At 38.9% G+C, this 24,847-nt stretch overlaps 1 protein-coding gene across 1 annotated transcript in view; it reads right to left on the bottom strand.

The window, feature by feature from the left end:
* The window catches only part of FRY (FRY microtubule binding protein), a 269,335-nt gene that overhangs the window by 111,667 nt on the left and 132,821 nt on the right, over positions 1 to 24,847 (bottom strand). The window contains exons 18-28 of the mRNA XM_077752524.1: positions 17,443 to 17,701; positions 15,725 to 15,907; positions 13,129 to 13,215; positions 10,618 to 10,877; positions 10,003 to 10,192; positions 9,257 to 9,381; positions 6,728 to 6,785; positions 5,305 to 5,396; positions 4,846 to 5,018; positions 2,744 to 2,904; positions 1,359 to 1,469 (exon numbers count right to left, since the gene is read on the bottom strand). Of these exons, the coding sequence (XP_077608650.1) occupies positions 1,359 to 1,469; positions 2,744 to 2,904; positions 4,846 to 5,018; positions 5,305 to 5,396; positions 6,728 to 6,785; positions 9,257 to 9,381; positions 10,003 to 10,192; positions 10,618 to 10,877; positions 13,129 to 13,215; positions 15,725 to 15,907; positions 17,443 to 17,701 (1,699 nt within the window). The remainder of the gene's footprint in view (positions 1 to 1,358; positions 1,470 to 2,743; positions 2,905 to 4,845; positions 5,019 to 5,304; positions 5,397 to 6,727; positions 6,786 to 9,256; positions 9,382 to 10,002; positions 10,193 to 10,617; positions 10,878 to 13,128; positions 13,216 to 15,724; positions 15,908 to 17,442; positions 17,702 to 24,847) is intronic.

Below are 24,847 nucleotides of genomic sequence, written 5' to 3'. Positions count from 1 at the left end.
GTGAGAAGACTTTGAATTACAGATAAAATTTTTTTATTATTTTTAAATTCTATATCATTGATTCACTGCTCTGCTTCATCCATCCTCACCATCATGGCATCCATTAGAGATTGCATATTGGTTATAGCATGTTTAATTTCGGCCTGACTAGATTTTAATTCTTCTATCTCTGCAGAAAGGGATTCTCTTCAATGCTTTTTTCTTCTATGCTTTTTTTCAACCCAGCTAGTATTCTTACAATCATGGTTTTAAATTTTAGTACAGAAATCTTAATTATATCTGTGTTGATTAAATCCCTGACCATTATTTCTTCCTGTTCTTTCCTTTGAGGTGAATTCCTCCATCTTGTCATTTTGGAGGAAGGAAAAAAAAACTAAAAAGAAGCCAAAACATAATCAAAGGAAGCTAGATCTTAGGTGTGTTTTGGTCTGCTTGTTGAGAGAAGCTACCAAATTCTCTCTCTCATGTTTATTACTTGAATGATTATTCAGATTTTTCTTTTCTTCTAGGGTTGTGTTCTTCTAGGAATTTGTCTATTTTATTTAAAATTTAAAGTTTATTGGCACAAAGTGTTCATATATTCTCTATTATTTTCAATATCTAGCTTTTGTAGGGGTGTCTCCTTAATATTTCTGATATCAGTGAAACATGTGCCTTCTCTCTTTCTTGATCAGACTTTCTGGGAATTAATTTCATTAGTCTTAATAAAGTAAACTTTTGGCTTAAATTATCATTTCTATTTTTTTCTCCTCTGTCAGTTTGTGCTTTCATCTCTATTATTCCCTTCATTATACTTGTTTTCAGTTTAATATGCTTTTTTAAAAAATAACTTCTTGAGATGAATGCTTAGGTCACTGGTTATCAGCCTTTTTTTTTTCTTTCTCATATATATACTTAAGGCTATACATTTCATTCTAAGCATAAGCACAGCTTTATTTACAGTCCACAAGTCTAGTATGTAGTATTTTTGTTATTATCCAATTAAAGACATTTTTCAGTTTCTACTGTCATTTGTTCTCTGACTCACTAGTTACCGGGAAGGGTGTTTCTTAATTATCTTTTTATTATTGGTTACTAGCTTGTTATCACTGTAATTAGAGAAATGGCCTGTCATTTCAATCATATGAACTTCATGGAAACTTGTTTTAGGGCCCAGTTTATAGTCAACTTGGTGAATATGTTTTTTTTTTTTTAATCCTAACACATCAGAGTGTAATATGAATAACACAAAAACCTATACTTCTGTGGCTGATATGTACAGAGATTGTGCTGTGAACAATATTCATACACTCTAGTAACCTGATTGAGGCAGAACACCCAAAACATTTAAAAGCAATGTATTTTTGAGTAATACTTACTCGTAAATCTTGACAAGCCAGAATGTTGTCAAGCCACTTATACAGGTAGCCATCGGGGGAAAGGCCCACATTGTCAAATACAGGGCCACAGCACAACACTGCTGACATTGCCTGATAACAAAACAAGCAAATATGCGAATGAAACTTGGAATGATGTAATAACATGCAACCGACTTCATAAAACATAACTACCAGATTTATAGATGTTGCGGGTCTCTTAAAGCAGTTATTACCATAAAACTTTAAAGTATTCCTTACTAGATTCAATAAGGACCAGATTCCCAATTTTGGATTTTTAAGTAAGAATTAAAAGACATAAATTTGACTCCATGGACATATAATTTTATGATTAAAAGAAATCTTTATGACAAAAGAGTAAGATACTCAAAACAAAATGGCCATTTCACAGTATTTAAGACAAATTTACCCTCAGTGCTTTCAAGTGAATAAATTCAGCTTATAAATACAGCTTTTTGAATTTTGCTTTGATGACAAATATTTGACCAATGTACTAAATTGACAAACTATGATAAATATGGAAATAAATAACATGATTCTTAATCAAAGGGAAAAAATTAAGAATACAAATTTAGTTACTTTGAGGAGGAAAGGAAGCAAGGGAATGTAAGAATGATTAACTCTGCAATTAGTAGGTCCAAATGACTATGAAAACCATTATTTAAATCAGCTAGCTTCCTTGAGGCAAAAGTCAACTGGTAAGTCACCAAACTTCCAGTATATATGACAGAATTGAAATACAGTTTTCTTTTTTTAATTTTTTAAATGTTTTTTTGTTATTTTTTTTAAATTTCTGAGAGAGAGAGACAGTGTGAGCAGGGGAGGGTCAGAGAGAGAGGGAGATACAGAATCTGAAACAGGCTCCAGGCTCTGAGCTGTCTGTCAGCACAGAGCCTGATGTAGGGCTCAAACTCATGAACCGTGAGATCATGACCTGAGCCGAAGTTGGCCGCTTAACCCACTGAGTCACCCAGGCACCCCATGAAATACAGTTTTCTAAAGGTAATTAGGCTGTAAGGAATCATGATTCTGAAGTTTTAGAATAGTTAATAGTGTGGAAATTTATTTTTGGGAGTCTTTTAAAATGAAAGATCAAAAAGGCAATGTGGCTTTGGTAGGCTCTGAACTTGAGGTAACATATATATCATTTTTAGGTTGTATGTTACTGAGCAAGGCAGCTATTACAGGGCAAATAAGCAAAACTGTGTGGTTCTCATACACTAGGTAAAAGTAAGAGCTGGGAACAGTTTTATATTTTGAAACTGAGAACCCAACTGGAATATTTACATTTATGCACAGCCATCTATCTATGGAGAAAGAGACCATTGGGCCAACAAAAGTCATCCACTGAGACAAAGGCGCCCTACCTTTAAAGCACAATACTGGTATCGTGTAATTTGATGATTTCTGTCACTGTAGCGGTCAAGAGGGGTGAACATAATGCTGAAGGGTCCTGCCCACTGGCTAAACAAGATGAAAAGATGATGCCTCAGGCTTTGCTGGGGGAACAGAAATCTTCGGTGGTGAACTGGAGAGAAGAACAGAGTTAAGAGTCTGATTGACTGAAAAGTATAGTGAATACAGTTGATGTCACTATTATACATGATTCCTACATTCTGAGGAAAACAGTAATTTCATGTCCCAACTCGAGTCTTCTGTTATGAAACATGGATTTAAGTAGATTCATTTTCTCTTTATGAGTGTGGTCCTCCTGTCCTCATGCTGCAGTCAACGGCACCTTGTCCGGAGTGGGAAGCAGAGAGACAAAGTGGCCTCATGGACACATCTTTCTGATCAATGTCTAGCAAAACTGCAGCCCTTTCCTCTCAGCTGCGGCTTACATATCAAACATCCTCTCAACTGCTGCTGCCTGTGATACACAATGTATAGACTATCTATTTTAAACAAATGTACTTTAACTGAAGAAGTTAACTCAAATCTTAATTTAGGGTCATATAAGATGAGGAGCATTGGTAAGGAAAAGGTTTTATACAGTGTGGAGGTTCCTCAGGAAACTAACACTAGAACTCCCCTATGACCCAGCAATAGCACTGCTAGGAATTTACCCAAGGGATACAGGAGTGCTGATGCATAGGAGCACATGTACCCCAATGTTCATAGCAGCACTCTCCACAATAGCCAAAACATAGATAGAGACTAAGTGTTCATCAACTGATGAATGGATCAAGAAGATGTGGTTTATCTATACCATGGAATACTACATGACAATGAGAAAGAATGAAATCTGGCCATGTGTAGCAACATGGATGGACCTTGAGGGTGTTATGCTGAGCGAAATAAGTCAGGCAGAAAAGGACAGATACCGTATGTTTGCACGTATAGGTGGATTAGGAGGAACTTAACAGAGGACCATTGCGGGAGAAGAAGGGGAAAAATAGTTGGGGAGACGGAGGGAGGCAAACCATGAGAGACTCTTGAATGTTGAGAACAAACTGAGGGCTGATGGAGGTGGGGGAGAAGGGAAGGGAAGTGATGGGCAGGGAGGAGGGCACTTGTGGGGATGAGCACTGGGTGTTATATGGAAACCAACTTGACAATAAACTATTTAAGAAAAAAATTAAAAAAATAAAAACTCCAATACATACTAAAAAACAAAGTAAAAGGTTTTACAGTGTTAAAATAATGAAAAGGTAGAAATTGAGTTGTGGTCTTCTGTAATGATGTGAAAACTTTTTTTTTTTAAGTTTATATATTCATTTTGAGAGAGGAAGAGAGAGAGTACATGCAAGCAGGGGAGGGGCAGAGAGAAAGGGAGAGAGAGAGAGAATCCTAAGCAGGTCTTCAATGTCAGCACAGAGCCCAGTGTGGGGTCCAAACTCACGAACCACAAGATCATCACCCAAAATCAAGGGTCAGCCACTTAACCGACTGAGCCACCCAGGTACTTCATATATCAAAACTTTTAATTACAGTAATTGATTTTTACACCAAACTGGCCAGCTATTTTTATTCTCCATGCTTTTATTAGATGAAAAGCTTTCATGCCCATTTGCTCTGTGGGAAAAAACCCCACCTCTCAAAAATCTAATTTATTAAGCTGTATAGAATGTGTTGGTTGGAGAGTGAAGAGAAGGTTTACTGTGGAGATCAATCACATGTTCACAGATTAGCACAATGAGAAGAAGAAGTGAAGTCCCTGTGAATGCTCCCCCCGAATTACTTCCTTCCTATGGAAATTACATAGATTCATTTTTAGATGGGAACCAAAATGAAGACTAGAAATAATGACAAGCACAAAGTCAAATTTAATTTCTATTGTTCCCTTTCCAACTTTGTGCGGAATTACCACAATCTGTTCTCATATGTATTTCCATGTATTTCAAAATAAATGAACGATCCCATCCCAGACCTGCATGCAGGCCAGAAGAATTAAAGAGAAGCCCAGTAATGAGGAACACAAACGGTTTGTCAGGCATGAAAGGAAATTTGCAGTGATATATCCCTGTACCTGGAACGCACTGAATCAAGTTGGCGACCATTGCACTAAAATGTGCCCGGATATCTTTAAGAATCTCAACTTCTTTATCATTTTCAGCTTCTAGAAGCATGCGGGTCAAGTCCACATATTCTAAGAACAAAGCTCCAAGGGCTAAAGTATCTCGTTCTAAGGCTCCATTTGTGCTAGAACAATAAAAAATAAATAAAGTTCTCAGATGCTTGGTTTTTATATCGAAGTAGTACATGCTTCATGGAAAAGATTCATTGTCAGAACTCACACACTAAGTTTGTTCTTGACCTATGGGCAGTATAAATAGAATATGCACAAAAGCAACAATAAGCTTTTTTGGACATTTCTGAGTAAAAGTTAAAGGTAACATATTAAAAAAACAAAAGAAAGAAAGACAGAAAGAAAGGAACAGACCAGTTTGGTGAGGAGATTATCAACTCATTAGACTCTTCACCCTACCTGTCACTTATGACACCAGCATCAGCCAGAAGCTCGAAAATTCGAAGTAGCTGTAGCCTTAACAAATCCCGCCGTTCTCGGCGTTTTTTGTTCTGTGTAGAAAGAGGTAATACCATTTATGAATGTGGGCAAAACAATAATAACATTGCTTGGGGAAACTGTACTAAAGAAAGGCATAATCTATATATGAATTTTAAATTTGTTTAGAATGTTTATTTATTTTGAGAGAGAAAGAGAGTGCAAGCTGGGGAAGGGCAGAGAGAGAGAGGGAGACACAGTATCCAAAGCAGGCTCCAGGCTCTGAGCCATCAGCACAGAGCCCAATGTGGGGCTTGAACCCACAAATTGTGAAATCATGACATGAGCCGAAGCCAGATGCTTAACTGACTCAGCCACCCAGGTAAGCCTAAATTTTCAATTTTCTACACGTAAAAGACAAGGGTATTTTTTTTTTCTTCCAGATCCTTAGAGAAAATCTTGCTATTACAGGCTATAAAAGAAACAGATCCTAAGTGGGTCAATAAATATTTATAAGGTGGCAATGTTGCGAACTAACCAGCCTCATTTCTTAGATGCTCCCAGCATCTACAGAAAGACAGAGACACTGAAACAAAAACGGGCTATTCTACATGAAGAATCCCACCAATTCTGGTCACGCAAGTCACACTACTAAAATTCTGCTACTTCTTGTCTCTTATCTACTATATGGGAAGCATCTTTTTCCATTTTATTCTTTTTTTTTTTTATCCTGCTATGTTACAATTTTGTCCTTTTGAGTTCACTTCAGGTAAGATAATTTTGAAGAAAATTTATCCTGTGCCAGATCAAACAAATAATATTCTTGCCCATTCAACTCCTCATAAAAAATAAGCAAATAAACAAAAACACATTCAACCAACTCAAACCTCCTGCAAAAGAATGTAATATTTTAACATGCATATGACTATTTAGATTATTTTCTTTCATGAGTTAGAACATAGAAACTTCTATTTAAAAATTTTTTTTACTGTTTTTATTTTATTTTTGAGAGAGAGCCAGAGTGCGAGCAGGAGAGGGGCAGAGAGAGGAAGAGAGAAACACACAGAATCTGAAGCAGTCTCCAGGCTCTGAGCTGTCAGCACAGAGCCTGACACAAGGCTTGAACTCACAGACCATGAGATCATGACCTGAGCTGATGCTGGACCCTCAACCGACTGAGGTGCCCCAGACCACATAACCTTTTAAAACAGTACACATATTATGGTAAATACTCAAATACTGAATAATAATAAAAATAACAAAAGTTAAAATATTAATATTCACTATTAAAAGCGTGCTGGGTGTTTGTATTTTTTTTTTTTAGGGGAGACCATTAAGTATGATCTAAATTTATACCAATGACCATATGAACTGAGATATTAAGTATTTACATTAAAAATCTCACCTCTGGCCTTCGTTCCAGGGCTTCCTTCATTAATGGATGAAGTTCTTCTACCAATTCTCTATGGAGGAAGAAAGTCAGCTTTGAAATTCACTATTATCGACACCAAACTTATCACCAAATACATGCATTCCATCCTAAATCATGTGCTTTTCTCACTTTGCTTCTGACACAACCCACCCCCGCACCCCCAACCTTTCTGTTTCTCAGTCATGCAGGGAACTGGAACCAGGTGCTGGCCTGTGCTGTGTGTTATTGGGCTCCATCCCAGTGTTATGTCTATAATTTGGGCTCAATACCTATTTGTTGACTTGATTCTGATTTACTGTTCTGAAGACCCCGATGACAAAAATCACTCTCTAAACAGTTAAATAATATATCACAAGTGATTATTACATTCAAAGCACTTTACTACAGGCAGTGGGGATGAAGATAGACAAAATCGAGTCCCTCACAGAAGACGTTTTCAGTCTAGCTAGAGCAAAAGAGATAGGTACGGTGGCTATGACATTACTTTTGGGAGCTGTGCTCGGGAGACTGACTGATAGTTGATTTAAAAATTTTTTTTTTAATGTTTTATTTATTTCTAGGAGAGAGAGAGAGACAACGTGAGCAGGGGAGGGTCAGAGAGAGAGGGAGTCACAGACTGAAACAGGCTCCAGGCTCTGAGCTGGCAGTCAGCACAGAGCCCGACGCGGGGCTCGAACCCACGAACCGCGAGATCATGACCTAAGCGAAAGTCGGATGCTTAACCGACTAAGCCACCCAGGCGCCCCTGATAGTTGATTTTAAAATGAAGTCTTTTTAGAATTTCAAAGATTAAAAAAAACATTCTTTGAGCTATATGATAAAGGCAGGTTATAGCAAGTACTACAATAATGGGGTTTTCATCAAAACCTTTTCTCCAGTGAAGTAAAAATGAGAGTTTGATCAATATTAGTATCTATCTATCTCTCTCTCTATCTATCTATCACCTTCCACCTGTCCCCATTACCTCCAGTTCTCAATTAATTATTTGTGTTCCTTGGGAAATGACTTCTGAACTGGTATGTCAAGACAGACAAAATTAAGAGAACTAGCCTGCCGCTAGGTATTTTGTCTACAGTCTCCTCTATGCCTGAACACCTTGCAATATTCTGCAGTATTCGGGTAGGATAATTTGTGCTCTTAGACCTCATCCTCCAAGGAAATCCAAAGTCAGGAAGGTAAACTTTGCGGCATTCTATGCTTAGAGACAGAACACTGGCCCTCCATTTCAGATTTCTCTAAGACAGATGCTAGAATTTCTTCATGAAAGAAATGGAAATAATATTAATGATCTCCTTCAACTGCAACCATTTACTGAGTATTTACTATGTACATTTCTATATTTAATCCTCTCAATAAATATGTAAGATAGATTCTATAATTTTAATATTTTTTCTTTATTAGATAGATACACTTCATTTTTATTTATTATAACAATTTTATAGGTAAGAGACCTGAGGCCCAGAGACATTAAGTTTTCCAGACCCACGTGGCTAATAAATTGTATAACCTTACCCACCCCTCAGAATACTGACAGGGCAAGGTGTATGAGAGCATACGTCTTTGGGAAAGAATGTTGATTTCTTAGGTTCTTTGGGAAAGAATGTTAGGTTATTCTAGGAATTGTTTTTCTTATCTTCTGGTAGTATATCTATATGATTCTTTGTCTTAACCAGTTAACTAGTAAGTAGTAAAAACACTGGTTAGCTGACACTCCAGTATCAGAATTCACAATTACTTCTTACAAGAATAAAATCTGACCCTATCCATGAATAATTTAACAGGTTTTCTTTTCAATTGCCTCTAAAATGTCTCATTAATCTTTATTTTTCAAATAGGGTTTCTTGCAGATGCTTAGAGCTTTCCCTTTTCTATCTACATAAAGAACGTTAGGATTTTACTTACGCTTATATGCTTAGCTCAAGTCACCAGAGGCAGCCTGAATTAATATTTTAAGATGACTCTTTCAAAAGGCTCTGACACTGCCTCAGATGGACTGGTTATTTGATTAGAGGTGTGAAATGAGGAAAGAATTTGAGATATAATGGTTCTATTAAGGCAGATAAAGTACCTTCTAAAAAGAATGACTGGTGTAACAGAATACCTCTGAAAGAGTTCTATCTGTGCTTAGCCTTTGAGATCTGTTGCATAAATGGCTGATGAGCAGACCTCATTGTTTTGACATTAAAGCCTCTGAACAGTGTGGCTATCTAGCGACGGACACTGAATTATCTTCATTTATAGCTATCTAAAAACAACCTTACAAATGAGATAAAACCTGAGATGTAGAATCAAAGCTGCAAGGGCGAAAGGGGAAAATCGAAGCGGTGGCGAGAAATGCTGGCTACACACACAGCAAACCACGAGGACACAAAGGAAATGGTGCAAAGCCTATAAACTCCCCAAGGCACATGCCAACATGCAGACTCAAACTCCAGTTAAAAACAGGAACAACGATAACAGCAGTAGGAGTGAATTTAGAAGAACTCATTGAGACTACTGTACCTGAAAACAAGGGAATTTGTTCTTCCAAATCCTAAAACTAAGGACTCTGTGATCTCAATGCCCTCTAGTCTCATCAAAGGCACCAACTGCTTTAAGAGAACGCCCACCGATGGGGTGCCTATGGCCTGAAACAAGTTGATTAAAAGTGAAAAAGAGGTAACATGATAACTGATGCTTCCTTTAATCGAAGGATGATTCCATTATAACAGTTTAAATGTACTAAACCACGTCCCAAAGCACTGCCATCATTTCAGAAAGAAAAAAACAGAGACGGACATAAATTTTAATATAGTACAATGAATGCATTTTTTACCTGGGATACAAATTCTAAAGAATATTTTTATTATGTCTTCCCTTTTTTTAAAAAAATTAAATCTACCAACCCATTCTTAACAAGATCATTTAACGAAAACATGGTTTAAAGGGAAATACTCGTCAAAGAATGAGAAATATGGTATGGAGGGCAGGAATCAAACCTCAGGGCACTAATAAATAAATAAACCTCAGGGCACTCTATGGTTTTAACCAAGTTTCTTAACTTCTCTTAATCTTCAGTTCCTCTCTTGTCAGCGAGGAATAATAAATTATGCACATCAACACTCAATGGAATTTAGAAATGTATAGGATGAAAATCTGATCCCATATACTCCAGATGGCAGGCACAGTGCAACGTGCACTGTGAACTCTAGACAAACAAGCTAAAAAAAAACCTTACAGAATAATTCTTCTGAAGCATGTCACGTCACCTTGTTATCGTAGCTCACTGTACCATCAGGTGTGGTCGCCATTATTTCTGGAGTGGAAGCTCTTAAGTGTCCCGGGCTCATAATACTGGGTTTTGCAACTCCAAAACAAAGAATAAGGTAGTTTCTCCACAAGGTAACATAATTATCTCCACTGCTGGCAGTGCTGGTTTTCTTGGCATTAATTGGGCTACTGGAATTACAGAGTTGAAAACAAGAGTGAAACTAAGTTCTGGATTTTAAATATCACATGCTAAATAAAGATCCTAGGAAGTGCTCAAATGGAGGTGAGCAACTGTCCGTCAAGGACTGTCTATGCCACCAAGAACTATCTGGACAGGGAATGTCTACTGGATGGGAAGTTGAATAGAACTTTAAGACTGTTTTCACCCCTAAGGTTCTCACAGTCTATACTCAGACAGTCATATGGGTTATTAAGGGGGAAAAAAAAACACCTGGCACTGGATAAGAGCTTTTGACTGGTTTTTACTCAATGTTAAGAATTCTGTATTGGGAAGTGCAGAAACTAGAGAGGATTATAATATGCCATTCTTTTAGATAAAACATAAATGCAAGAGGGCAAACAAGAAACAAAACAGGAAAACACAGTTCCCTTACTTTGGGTCTACCAGAGGCATGACCGACTGGAGCCGAGTGAAGGCGTATGGCCAGGCGTAGCTGAGGGCCGTGGGGCAGTGTTTGGGCAAGTTCTCCTGCCGGAGGAAACTGAAGAGGCAGAGGACCCAGGGGTCTTTGACAGACTGAGCGAAAATCCAGACATGGGAAGGGCTCTTCACATCGTAATGGCTATTGACCAGGACTGCATTCCATTCCACCAACCACTGCAGATCCACACTGTGGGTCAGCGGTAATGTGGCCTGAGGGTCCAAGAAATAGGCAATGAATCAATGCTGAACTGTAAATTACATGTCCTTACCACGGCTCGGCCTGAATGTCCCTTCGTCCACAGTGCCCTCCCCGATTACCTCCTGTAATGGGCCAAGCTTTGAATCTGAAACACCCCTACCACATAGGATGCTCATTTGTAGCCCCTGATGTTTCCTGGGCTAGACTGAGAGCAGCTCAAGTGCAGGGTTCAAGGACACAGGTCATATTTTGAACAGTTTTAATGGCACATAGCACTGTGAATTAGTACACCAAACTGCCCACTGAATATTTGTTGAAAAATTATGGCTTTAGTTAACTTAAACTCAATCATGGATTTGCCATTTAAATTTCTTAAAAGTTATTAACCTCTAAGATTCACAAATGTGTTTTTAATCCCTGTCTTAGTATGGGTCTTTTAATGCCATAATCCTGTTTACCTTTACTTGGATTAAAATGCCTTCCCTCTGATTTAGGGAGATGGGTAAATGCCATTTAGGAAGGGCATTTCACTGGTGATTTTGAGGTAAGATACTTACTTATTCTTGATCTATGATATTGAGCCAAAAAACCAACACGTTTGAAAAATTTTTTTGCTGCATATCTCACGCAAGTATGTGTCATTCTAAATCCAGAATATTAAAGTTTGGGGAAGACCAAGTTTCAAATAATCTGGTAGTTGTGCCCAGAAAGAAAATTGCCTTTACAGCTATCAGGCATTTAAAAATAATTTTAAATGGGGCGCCNTAAAAATATTTAAAAAAAAAAAAGAAGTGTAATTATTAAAAAAAAATAAAAAAAAATAAAAATAAAAATAATTTTAAGTGATGTGAATGGATCACCATTCTATCTGATGGATCTACACGTTCCCATGGGTAAAGGTGCTACATTAGTGGTCTCAATGGTGAGTGGGCTGTAAGGGGGCACATCTTGAACTTCAAAGCCAGAGAGAAGATTCCAACAGAGGCTCCACTCAAAGCTTGTGACCTGGGAAGAGTCCAGACCATCCCAGAGTCTCTGTCTGGGGGACATGAATTTATAACTTGGGAATTATAACGCTAATCTCACCTAATCATTAGGTGAATTACATGAGCTAAGGAATGTAGAAACACCCGGAACAAGGCGGGCACATTCTTCTTCTCCCCTTTCTGTGCATCTTCCTAATGCAGTATTGCTGATCTAGGCTCAGGATTTTGATTCTGACAGACAGAACAAAATCACATGAACATAATATAATCTGCCTGCAAATAAGATATGTATAGAAAACTAACTCGACTCTTCCATTCCGTGTTAAAACAAACTGAATTTCTGAAAGAAGGACTATTCAATACCACTGTGACAGGCTGCACTGCCTAACTTACTAATTTGAGGAATGATCATTATTACTACAACCATAAGCAAAGACAGGGCCACTAAAGGTAGGGATCCATGCTCAGTCTCAGAGAAAGACCATGAAAAGCTCATAAATGCCTTTAGCCTTGGTATTCATTTATAGCTATTTGTGAAAAATGTTCATATTCATTTAAAGCTGTTTGACAAGAATATACAAGAGGCATCAGCAATGTGGATTCTGCAAGTGGTCCCTGATCTGTCTGCACTGGCTCTTTTTAGTTATTTAGCTGTAATTAATCTAGGTCCCTTTACTGAACTATGCTGATTGTTCAAAAATCAGATAATTAATATCAGTTTCAATTTCCCTTCATTTTTTTAAGGAAATTGAAATTTGCCAATATGCTCTTTAAAAAGGAAGAATCTATTTTATGGCAAATAAGGCTATCCTATATTTGGATCAAGTAGCATCAAGTGTCAGTCCTAATACTTCTTTCTGTTTGACTATGGCTCTGCCCCTAAATATTTCTGCATTTCAGTACCTATGAGGGTCAAAAAACATAATGTTCAAGCACACGTAAACCGTAAGGCACCATGTATAAGTTACATATAGTGTCAAGCATAAATAAAGAGAATTAACTTTCTTAAAGAATCCTGACCAATTCTTCTTGAATTTGCAGTTTGCAAAATATTATCTATACTCCTGGGGCTCAAATTTTGTTTGAAACTTACCTAGGTGTTTTCTAAGCCAGTATCTAAAAAGTCTGCCTTGTTTTCACAAGTACTGTTGTGTCAGTTTATTAATCTGACATAAAACCCCAGCATTCTTCCACATCATTTTTCTTCAACTATCTTTGTCAGATCCAGAGTTTATCCTTAAGAACAATTAGGAATCAGGATCAAATGTGTACTCACCGAATCTGAAACTGCTACATGAATGAAACTTTCGAGAATGGAAGAACTTAGCTGATCCATGACATCAATCATAGGTCTGTCATCGTCCTGTACGAAGGGTAGGCAGTTACTCTCCATGGGAAAATGAACCCTTCCCACCCACCCCACTGCCTTTGTTCAGTACATGAAGCAGAACAGCTTGCAAGATAGCGATAAGGGTTTTCTCACGGAAAAGTGAGTGCCAAGATGATGAAAGGTGGTAGATAAAATTCCCTGTGATTCTGAGTTTAGTCTTTCAAGTTTCAGTGGAAGATTATTAGAGCTCCAACTTCACAGTGTACTGAAAAGACATGGACTTGGATTTCCAAAAATCATGCATGTACACAAGGGTCTAAACAAACACTCGTGCCTTACGTCATCCATCAGAGTGTTCAAGTTGCCATTAATTTTAAGGAATGGAGATCCCACAAGAATATGCTTTGCTGGACCACTAAAATGTTACATCCATAAGTCACTCATCTGCTAAAATTATTGACTATGATTGAATTTTAGTCCCAAAGAAAGTGCAATGGAGACTGAGCACACGTGCTGTGTTATCTATGTCGTGTTAAGCTATTTGATAAAAGAAGCAAACTACTAGGAGAGAGTATCTTATGGAAAATTCTTCTACACAAATATTATGTATATGTATGGATATGTATGTTTGTCATCCTTTATTATAGGGAATCTCAGAAATATCAAATTATTTACTTTAAAAGCCTTTAGGAAAGCCTTGGGTTGTCATTATTCATGTATGAATGAGAATAATTTCACAAAAAATTGTGGCTGGAAAAAAACAGCACAAGCTCATAGATAGAACAGATTGGTGGTTGCAGGGTGGGTGAAACGTAGGAAGGAAATCACAAGGTATAAACTTCAGTTACAAAATAAATGAGCTATGGGGACTATAGCTGATGCTACAATAATGCATATTTGAAAGTTGCTAAGAAAGCAGACTATAAAAGTTCTCATCACAAGAAAAAAATTCTGTAACTCCGTATGGTACACATACTAACTATACTTATTGTAGGGCTAATTCCACAATGTAAACAAATATAGATTCATTAGTTGCACACCTGAAACTAATATAGTGTTGAATGTCAATGACACATCAATAAAAAAATTATACAAAAATAAAGTTGTGGATGGTCAAAGAAAGTAACATATGAGAAATGTTCTTAACACAGTCTTAGAATAGCAGTTAAGAGCATGGGTTTTATACCTGAAACTAATGTAACAATTGTATGTCAACTATACTTAAAAGGAACATGGGGCTTCAGGGGCTTTCAATTCTGGCTCTGCGGCATCCTCACTGCTGATTTTTGGGTAAAGTGTTGAATCTCCCTAAACTGCAGTTTCAGTAACTGTACACTGGGGATAGTAACACTAGTTCTTAGGTGATCGTGAAGGTTAAATGACATACTCTGTGTAGAGCACAACACAGTGCCATGGTAATTCTTGTCATCATTACTATCATAGAGACTTAATGGAGTTTTCCCAAAATACAGCATGTCTTAGACATCCATTCACCGGAAACCACAGATGTCCTAAAATATATCACAAAGCCATCTGAAGAGAGGTGAACATAAAGCACTGTGATGAATTTGAAAATATTTGAGAAAGACATTGACCATTTTGTGGATCATAAAACCAAGATCAGTGATTTAAAACCAGAAAATGGCAAGTAGCATTTTTCTGAAGAACTAAGTGACATAAAAAACTGGTCCTTCTCCCATCAACCTGTATACTGGATTTGGCCACCCGGGATGGCAGGCAACAAGCCTTAACATGAGAACAAAGGTGTACAGTACTTGACCAGGCATGGAGGTTAGCTGGCCGATAATGCTTAATAATAGGCTCATTTCTCTGATCTCAGGGTACATATTTCTTGGGACAGTATTTTCTATAATTACTGATGAAATTAAACAAATTTCAGTTTGCCAGACTGTTTGATCCTTGAACATTTTAAGTGGAACTCATTATTTCCTCAAGTTCATTCTTCGATATAAATGTAATAGTATCTTCTTAATTTGATGTTTGCTGAACATTATCAGAAATAATGATCTAGGGGCATCTGGGTGGCTCAGTCGGTTAAATGTCCAGCTTCAGCTCAGGTCATGATCTCATGGCCCATGGGTTTGAGCCCTGTATCGGGCTCTGTGCTGACAGCTCAGAGCCTGTAGCCTGCTTCAAGTTCTGTGCCTCCCTCTCTTTCTGGCCCTCTCCCACTTTCTCTCTCTCTCTCTCTCTCTCCTCTCTCTCTCTCTCAAAAATAAACATTAACAAAATTAAAAAACAAAGAAAAATGATACATAACTGAACCTTAAAAGTCTTCATTTCTTAACAAAGCACCACCTCTTAAAGAATCAAGAATGGTCTTTTTCTGTTGCTCCCAGAATATATGACTTCTATAGATCAAGAATGTTATTTTGTCATCAAAAACCCATGGTGAATCAAAAATTATTTCTTGACATCATGTGTGAATGGAAGGACGTAAAAACAGTAATGCATTATTTACAGGTTTTCATCTCAACTTCAAAGGAAAGAAATGAACTGGAAAATTCAAGATAATCCATACCTCAGGTTGACCCAGGGCAACAAACAAAGCTCGAATTTCCTTGAGTATTAAAACGGACAGTTTGCGTGTGGCCACCTGGAAACTGCAGAGTAAAACCAGAGCAAAGCCTTCCACAGCATGAAGGACACTGCAGTGGGGACCACGCTCCGACTGAATTCTGTGGCTGGAGCCATTTGGAATTAGCTGTCATGTAATGAGAACACAGTCTATATTCAGAAAAATAACAATGGGAGAAGAAGAAACTACTCACATGTGCATCTTTCAGCACATGTGACCTTGTAATATTAAAATAAATTACAATGGGGCACCTGGGTTGCTCAGTCAGTTAAGCATCTGACTCTGGCTCAGGTCATGATCTTGTGGTTCATGAGTTCAAGCCCCGCATATGGCTATGTGCTGACAGCTCAGCACCTGGAGCAGATTCAGATTCTGTGCTTCCCTCTCTCTTTCTGACCCTCCCCCACTCATGCTCTGCCTCTCTCTCTCAAAAATAAATAATAAAACATTTAAAAAATTACAATGGCTTATAACCAGACATGAGTATAAATTCATTATTATTCATGACACAGCATAGATCTCTTTTTTCTTTAGATCAATTGTTACTTTGAAATACCATCAACCATCTGTTACCTCTGATAAGAAATAACTTTCAAAGGCAATTAATATTAATAAGAACAAAACTGGTTCCATTCATACACCGTTTGCAATTATACCATCAGTTCAGTCAAAGAGGCCTAATTTGTTTTTAGTCAGATTCCCTATAGACTTTTGGACACCATTCCATTGAATTTTCAAGCATTTACTTCCTAATCACATTTACTTACTTGTATTTGTGTTAGATTCTAATCTAGAGTTGTGTGTGCTTATGAGATGGGTTCTCAAAGTTTCTAAACCACAACCACTGGGGTCTAAAACAAAAGCAAGCCAGACAACAGGGCAGATTCCATATCTGTTTCAGTTTCTCCCTTTGACAAACACATGCAATCCTTCCTTGTTTTTCTCCCTTTCGTGCTTTGGCATTGTACAACACACAAGGAAAGAGGAATGACCTAGGATCTGGGATCTTGGCTGTTCCCTCAGCACTGTTGTGCTTCCCTGAGCCTCCACGTTCCTCACACTTTCAGTTGTGTTCTTCCCTCGCCAGGCCCTCTCTCTATCTGCTCATTCAATGCCAAGTCACCACTGCCCCTGCTCTCCTGACAACACTTCTCCTCAACCTGCTTTTCATAATGTTGTCATTGATTTTTACCACTTAGGACTGACGTGTGAAAGAATAAAGAAACCATAAGATTGCATTTTCTTCTCTGTAGATATTGGACAAGGCAACCAATATGTTGCAGGCTAGGAAGAAAACAACTGGTGGGCAGCTCATTTTTATCTATGCATGTCCACATCCAGCTCTATATGCATGTCCATTCTGGCTCTGTACCCATGCCTATAGCCACTGGCTCTTACAGATTTATAATCATAATTCTCTGAAAAGAGCAATTTCTACTCCCTTAATGGTCTTGGGAATGTTAACAAATCTAACCTGATGATATATCAACCCTGAGTTTCTTGGTCATGATTTACACAGGTGGAAAAATTAAGGGCCACCATGAGGGAGGAAGTTCCTAGATGGCTGGAAGTAAGAACTCCAAAGTTTCTCAGAGCTGCAACATATTTACATACGTACTATATTAAGGAATATAAATTGGTGGGAAGAGTGTGAGAGTTACCTCTGAATTTCTGATCTTGTTGGCTTGTTCATAGACTTTTCCTTGAGTTTGTATGACCAGTTTCCACTGGGTGAGTAGCTGGAGCAGTAGCTTCAGGGATGAATCAAGGAGCGTGTGGTGCATGTCATTTACTTCCCGGAGGAGGAAGTTGGTAAAGCCAAATAGCACATCTTCTCTCCAGTCAGAGAAGTCAACAAGTAAACCCTGAAGAGAATTTTGTGCAATATGTCGCAGTTCGTCGTCCATATGGATAGAGAGCCTGTGAAATGAGTCAAAGGATTTAGTTTATTAGCTTTTCTTCTAGATCTGTGATGAAACAAATACAGGTTTCTGCTTTTACTTCTGTCTCATAAATGAGTCACCCTCCCATATACTCTTCATTCAGCTCCCCTAATGTGGACACCTTATATGACCAGGGTACCTTTATCAAAGTGAAGGAATTAACATAGGTGTAGTGTTATTAACTAAACTACAGATTTTATTCACCTTTCACCAGTTTTTCACTAATGTCCTTTTTTCTATTTCCGGGTGGCACCTAAATATTACATGGAATTTAGGTGTAACTGAATGCTTTTTAATACATTATTGACTGTAGAATAAATTACTATCAAACCCTATCACTTTTAAGGATAAGAAAACTGAGTACCAGAGAAACTAATGGACTCACCTGGAATTTCAGTGAAAATGAGCAACTATGGGTTAGATCAATGGTCCACAATTGGTTTTGCCCCACCAAGGGAGAGGTGGTAATGTCTGGAGACCATTATTGATTGTCACAACTCAGAGAGTGCTACTGGCAACTCTCCAGAAGTTAGAAGCTAGTGATCTGGCTAAACAAGCACAGGACAACTCCCTACAACAAAGAATTATCTAGACCAAAATGTTGATAGTGTCAAGGTTGAGACAACCTTAAGTCAACTGAAGAATATCAGGTTATTGGTGGCTTAACCTAGAGATCATAATGATTTTAAATCTTGACATTGGTATTAACCATCAGTTAACATAATGTTTTATAGATTCTTTTATTCATTTATTTAAGACACACATATTTTTTAGACTATCCGGAGATACAAACATAACAGCCCTTAGGATACTGAGTTCACTATGGTTGTGTCTGTTGGGTAGGGTACTTGTAGGAACAAGGGGTGAGATGGTACTGGTGAGGAAGCAGAGAGGAAGCTGGTGAAGGGTCTGTGGGCCACTCAGGGAGGCAATACAGCAGGGAACGGGTTAAGTGTGTGTGCTCTGGAATCAGAAAGCTTGGATCAGTGTCTTGCCTCTGTCACTCACTAGCTATGTGACCTTGTGCTAGTTACTCAATCTCTCTAAGTCTCAGAGCCTCATTTGTAAAACAGGGACGATAACTGTACTCACATTTCATAAACTTGTTGTGAGGTTCATTAAGATGGCCCGCGTATGGCATATAGCACCACAATGAGTGTGTGGTAGGCACTCAGTAACTGTTAGCTATTGTTATTTGAAAAAAAAAAAAAGAACTGTATCTTGAAAGTTATATAACATGATTAGATTCACATCTGAAAAAAAAATAGGCAGAAATATAGAGAAGCCTTAGAGAAGCAACCAGAAGCAGGACAGAGACCAGCTAGAAGGTCACTATAGTGACTTAGGTAACAAGTGGTGGGGGCCTGACCCAAGGCGGGGAAGTGGTAAGGAAGGAAGGCAGAGAGATCAAAGACACCGAGGAGGAGATCGTATTTCTAAGGACTCAGCAGCCTGGAGGCATTTAGTGTCGGAGGAGAAGAAAACGGCTGAGTCACTGAGAGCGCCCCCAAATGGCTGATATTCTCCTCAATGAAAGGGAGGAAACACAGGGACCCAGAGTGGTTAAGGAACTTCCTCAAAGTCCAGGACATCTAACCCTTAATCCAGTTTTATGCAAAAAACAAGTTCTATATTGTTGAATAAACATGATTTCAAAAACTTGAAAAACAAACACTTCTCATATTCTCTAAAGCATAAAAGCACACTGATTGGTCCAAATTTGACAATATAAACCAGGCAAAAGCTCGTTAATGAGCAGATATATACCAAGTCAGGTAAAATGTATTTCCTTTTCCAAAAGCAAGTGACATTCTACAAAGATGCCAAGAAGGAAGATGTTAAGCTATTTCTTCCGGTTAGTCATGCTCCCCTAAGTCTATATTTCTTCAGGAGGTCGCCAAAGATGCCTTTACCCTGAGCTCCCGGTTTAAGGCTGGCCAAAGCAGGAATTTACAAGCTTTCTTTGTATTTCAATCAGCAGCTCTATTTTTTTTTTTTTTTTTCAAAAAAAATGTAAGTGTAAATTTAATGTGTAACACAAAATCTAGGTGAAAGCTGGGGTTAAGGGCCTGAAGCCCAGCCATTTGGGAAGAAACATTACTCTGTAAGCACACTTGAGTCATTTTGCAGCCCATGGTTTAAAAACACTTGTTTATGTAAAACACTTGAAGTCATTTTCCCATCTTAAGTTCATGATTCTTTTTTTTTTAATTTTTTTTTACATTGATTTATTATTGAGAGACAGAGAGAGACAGAGCACGAATGGGGTAGAGGCAGAGAGAGGAGGAGACACAGAATTGGAAGCAGGCTCCAGGCTCTGAGCTATCACACAGAGCCCAACGCGGGGCCCGAACCCACAAACCATGAGATCATGACCTGAGCTGAAGTCGGTCGCTCAACCGACTGAGCCACCCAGGCGCCCCTTTAAGTTCATGACTCTTATTTGTTATATTTACACCTATCTATGGTCCTGAATGTTTTAAAGAAAAAGCTTCCATAGATGATGAGCCACTTTTAGGACAGGAAGAACAGGCACTCAGTAAACATTAACTGATGGCAATACACCAGTGCAGAGGTCGTGGAGGCCTTGCTTTCAGTGAGCTAGAGGGGCTGAGCAGTGTGATTCCGAGGGCATGTGCTGCTCCCACAGACTATTACTGAATAAGTAAGGGTGTGGGTTAAAAGGGGAAAAACCAGAGCTTGAGTAAGGCCACATTCTTGGTTGGACAGATCAGACAAATGACTTTTAATGGAAACTGCTTTCATAAAGGTGAGCTCAGATTCACATGGGATCAGCTTAGTACTTCTGAATAGTCTTGTTGTGTAGAGGTGTACGAATGAAAAGGGAATGATTTCACATTCACAAACCATATCCAGAAGAAAAAAATCCATTAGGAGAAACAGCCCCTTCTAAACTATGGCAGGAAAAAACAAAAGGTTATTAGGAAAAAGTGAAGAATGTGCTGCCCTATAATGTCATCAAAGGCAGCATTTATTTACTCTTATTATTTACTCTTATTATTTATTTACTCTTATTATTATTTCTTAAACATTTATTTATTTTTGAGAGAGAGATCGCAAGAGGCGCAGAGAGAGAGGGAGAGAGACAGAGGATCCGAAGTGGGCTCCACGCTGTCAGTGCAGAGCCCAATGCGGGGCTGGAACCCACAAACCATGAGATCACGACCTGAGCCAAAGTCAGATGCTTAACTGACTGAGCCACCCAGGTGCCCTGGAAAGATGGTTTTAAAGTGAAGCCCAGGAGACAATGGTTTCCAAAAGTAGGAATTTGCTGATAGGTGGGTTGATAGCCTTTGGAACAGTTCATCAGAAGTGGCTGGAATTTCCTCTCTGCAGGTATTAAACAATAAACTTGCATCTATTTATGGTGCTCTGAACTGCATCTCAATTAAAATAAATTAAAGTAAGAGAAATTAAAATTAAAGAAATAACATTAAATGGTTTATTGAGGCAATATATGCAGTTGAGACTACAGTTCTCAGTTAGATACCCAAAGCAAGTAGCCACCTTGCACTATACAGACACATACTGAAAGGTGAATGGAAAATGGTATATGATAGATATTTTTCAGGTACCACAGAAGATTGTGAACTGTGTACACATTACCTCATAAATCTCCACAAATTATAAGGAAGCATTGCATAAGAAATGTTTATTTGCCATTTTGCGTCAAACCAATGACATTTGTCACTGCCATTTGGCTTCAGGAAAATTCTGTTCATTTGGGAAACCAATTTTACTCTTTTGAAGTTCAAATCTCTTTCTCTGAAAATAGGACTAAATATGTGCCCAGCTTTCCTTAACATAATGTGTCTTAAAATGCATTGTACACCATGGCATAATCTTTTATGCAAATGCAAAGATGCCTAAAAATAATAACTCACATTTGCCGAGAGCTTTCTGTGTTCTAGGCACTATGTGAAGTAATTTATATGCATTATTTGATTCTAACAACCTTATGAGAGATTGTTGAAAGGGAAAGGTGGACAATGAATGGCAACCCCTTAGTGCATAAGCTCTGCTGCGGGAAGTGACAGAGGACAGAAGCCTGCATGCTGTTGGGGGAAAGGTCCTTCCTGTGGTCAAGGGACAGAGCAGGAAACATCTGGGAGAACAGTAAGAGAAACATGATGCCCACGGCCAAGGACACAAGTAAGCTCCTCTGCTGTGTGGAGAATCCCAGGGGTACCCAGACAGCTGGGAAGGGCAGGCTCTGTGAGCGCAGGAAGGAAATTCTCCCCAGGGATCTTATGATGTCAGGGCAGCCAGTGTACCTTCCATGGAGCCTAAAGGGAAGGGTTCCTCATACAGCCATTGTAAGTCAGCTGAGCAATGCACATAAAATCAGAAACATAGTAGTGTGGAGAAAGGGGTTTGCCAGTTCATTACATACACCATTGTCCTGCGAAACATACTACTGTAAGTCTGAGGTTAGAGCATCTGTGGTATGTAGCCATTGCCTGAAATGCTCAGAAGGGTCTCTGGGGACAGCGATGTGGGACATATCCTTGAAACCCCTTATTCAGGGAACTGAACTTGGGCAGGTTGAGGGGCGGACAGGGAGCTGGCATGAATGTTGGTCTTATTTTGCCAGCTCTAAAGACAACCAAGTTTTTCTCCAGTAACAGCGTACCATGGATGTGACCGCAAAATATCTGAACTAAAAGGTCTCATACCTCTCTGACTAGACCGTATATGGTCTCAAGAAGAGTTAGCTCAGTCCCAGTGTGATTAACAATGGGCGAATAAAGTAACTACAGACTTGAAACCCACATTTATTGTTGTTGAATTTCTTCATTTTGTCCTCTGACCCTCTCAAGGAGGTCTGAAGGGGCTCATTTTTTCATAGGTTAACAGGACCCAAGGTGTAGGTCGAGCACTCCAAGTTATCTTCCCCTTGAGGAGAACAGCCTTTGGCTTCTTTTAAAGTTTATGAAAAAGGCCTCTTCACAGGCTTCCCATATAAGTCCAGTCATTTTCTTGATTTCGAAGGCTTGAACTCTCAAGAATGTTTATTTGCTCTTTCCCCTCATAAAAACAGTACCCATTGCTTTGGGCTTTGTAAGAATGTACGCAATAATAAACACGATGCACCATAAATAGCATTGACATTCCAACCATGTCTAAGAGAATTCCCTTCTGGCATGCCTGGCACCATGGTCAGCAGATTTCAGGCATCACTGGATTCAGTGATCAGAGTGATTCCAGAGGTAAGAGTCTCCCCCACAGTCATGGCAAAATAGCGTCAGACACTGTACCTGAACACTGCATGACATTTCAAAAACTTAGTATTTCAAAGGCCTTAGTGCACGTAATTGTCACCAATTAGAACTTCACTGACATCAGTGAACTTTCCTTCTGCTTCAGTTGAACTGAAAACTGCCTTTTCCCTGCTGACACATTTTCCCTTGGATTAACCAAATGCACGTCTGTGACATTTAGCCTTCTCAACAGTCTTAAGAGATAGGCGGTATTATTCCAATTTCATCAAGGCAAAAAGGCTGCTGGGTTAAACAATTTGTCTACATCACATGGTTCCTAAAATTGCAAAAGCAGGGTTGCAGAATCCAGGATTTTCAAGTGATTCCATTTCATTCCCATTTTGGGGTACTTCCTCCAAATCTCTCAGATGGTGGTCTCTTGTTCTTTGGTGGTTCACAGGCCATGACAAGTGGTCTTCTGTCTCCTAATTTCTCACTGTCACGTCTAGCCCTTCCACTCAGCAACCCCTCCTCTGTGCAAACACCTGACTCCTACTCACCCACGTCATGCGCTGCTGTCTCTGGCACACCAACAGGCTGCTCGCGGACCTTTTGGGGTAACTGTGGCATCTGGCACCTGCTTCGCAGATTTTCTTTACTCTTTGCCATTATCCTGCAGTATCTTAGTCTCTAATTCCTCAGCTTCCCCATCCCCATGCTCATTATTCTTTGGGATTCTACCCTTTGTTCTTCCTTAGATCTTCTCACCCAGAGCTGAAAGCCACTCTTTGATCTAGGCTTATTTTTCCTTCCTTTCTGCTGCTTCCCTACTTCCAGCGAATGTGCTCTTTGTTCACATTCTGGTTGTTAAGCTGCGGCAAAAGCCTAGGCTGTAACTTTTTTTAAACTTCATAATCTTCTTAAAATATGTCTTACACATGGAATAGAATAAAGAATGAGGGCACATGGTGTGGAGGTTGCTGATTACAGGAAAAAAGTGGTTACAGGTAGCAGCGACCAAAGGCAACTAGGAGGGTGGATGGCTTTGGTCAATGAGCACCAGGGCTTGATGAAACAGTGGTCTTCAACGTAATAGATCTTCAGTCAGTCTCACAATCCAGCACCATCCTGTGCTAGTGGTGACTGGCAGAAGGAAAGGGGCAGCTTTGTCTGTGCTTGGAAGACAGTAGGCTACCAAAGATATCAACTGATGGCAGGGGGTGATCAAGAGGAGTCCAAATTGGCCGTCCAAAAGTGGGGGCATGATGACCACCATAACCAGGTACATGGTGCCCTGTGGAGACACTCTGAAACTGTGGGATGGCCACTGGTTGTCTGCACTCACGTGGGATGAGGGCTTGAGTTATTTTCTTTGGATACTGATGGGAAGGCTGCTCTCCAAGGGCTAGTGAATGTGGGTAAATGGGGTCATGCGAAATGCATCTTTCATTTAGTCAGCATTAGTATTTGTTATCCTTCTTTGGGCTTTCGTTTATTCCACCATTATCAGATTAACCAGACTAAAATAATTTTTTTTATAACATTATTCTCTCGCTTGAAACTCCATTGGTCCAAATGTCTCAGCTAATAGTAAAGACTAGCCAACAAGTTTACCACTCCAGTCTTATTTCTATGCCTTTTTATCATTGGCTTTCTATATTCCCTTTTCTTTATTTTTTCAAATCAAGGAGGACTCTTGTCCTTTCTCATTCTGCTCCCTTCATGCACCCCATTCCTAATGATTTTGCATTCGAAATCGCTTTTGAGTAATGCCACTTTTGATTTTTAATTTAAAGGCACATAACTGTCAACTAGGGCTTCAGATCAATATGTGAAAATTATGCTTATTTAACTGTAACAACATAATTTCATTCAAAGCACATTAACTTGAGGTCTAGTTG

This window comes from Crocuta crocuta, unplaced genomic scaffold, assembly GCF_008692635.1.
Source record: "Crocuta crocuta isolate KB4526 unplaced genomic scaffold, BGI_CrCroc_1.0 scaffold190, whole genome shotgun sequence".
NCBI lineage: Eukaryota > Metazoa > Chordata > Mammalia > Carnivora > Hyaenidae > Crocuta > Crocuta crocuta.
Note: the sequence above shows the minus strand (reverse complement) of the source record. Positions and strands in the feature narration are given on the sequence as shown.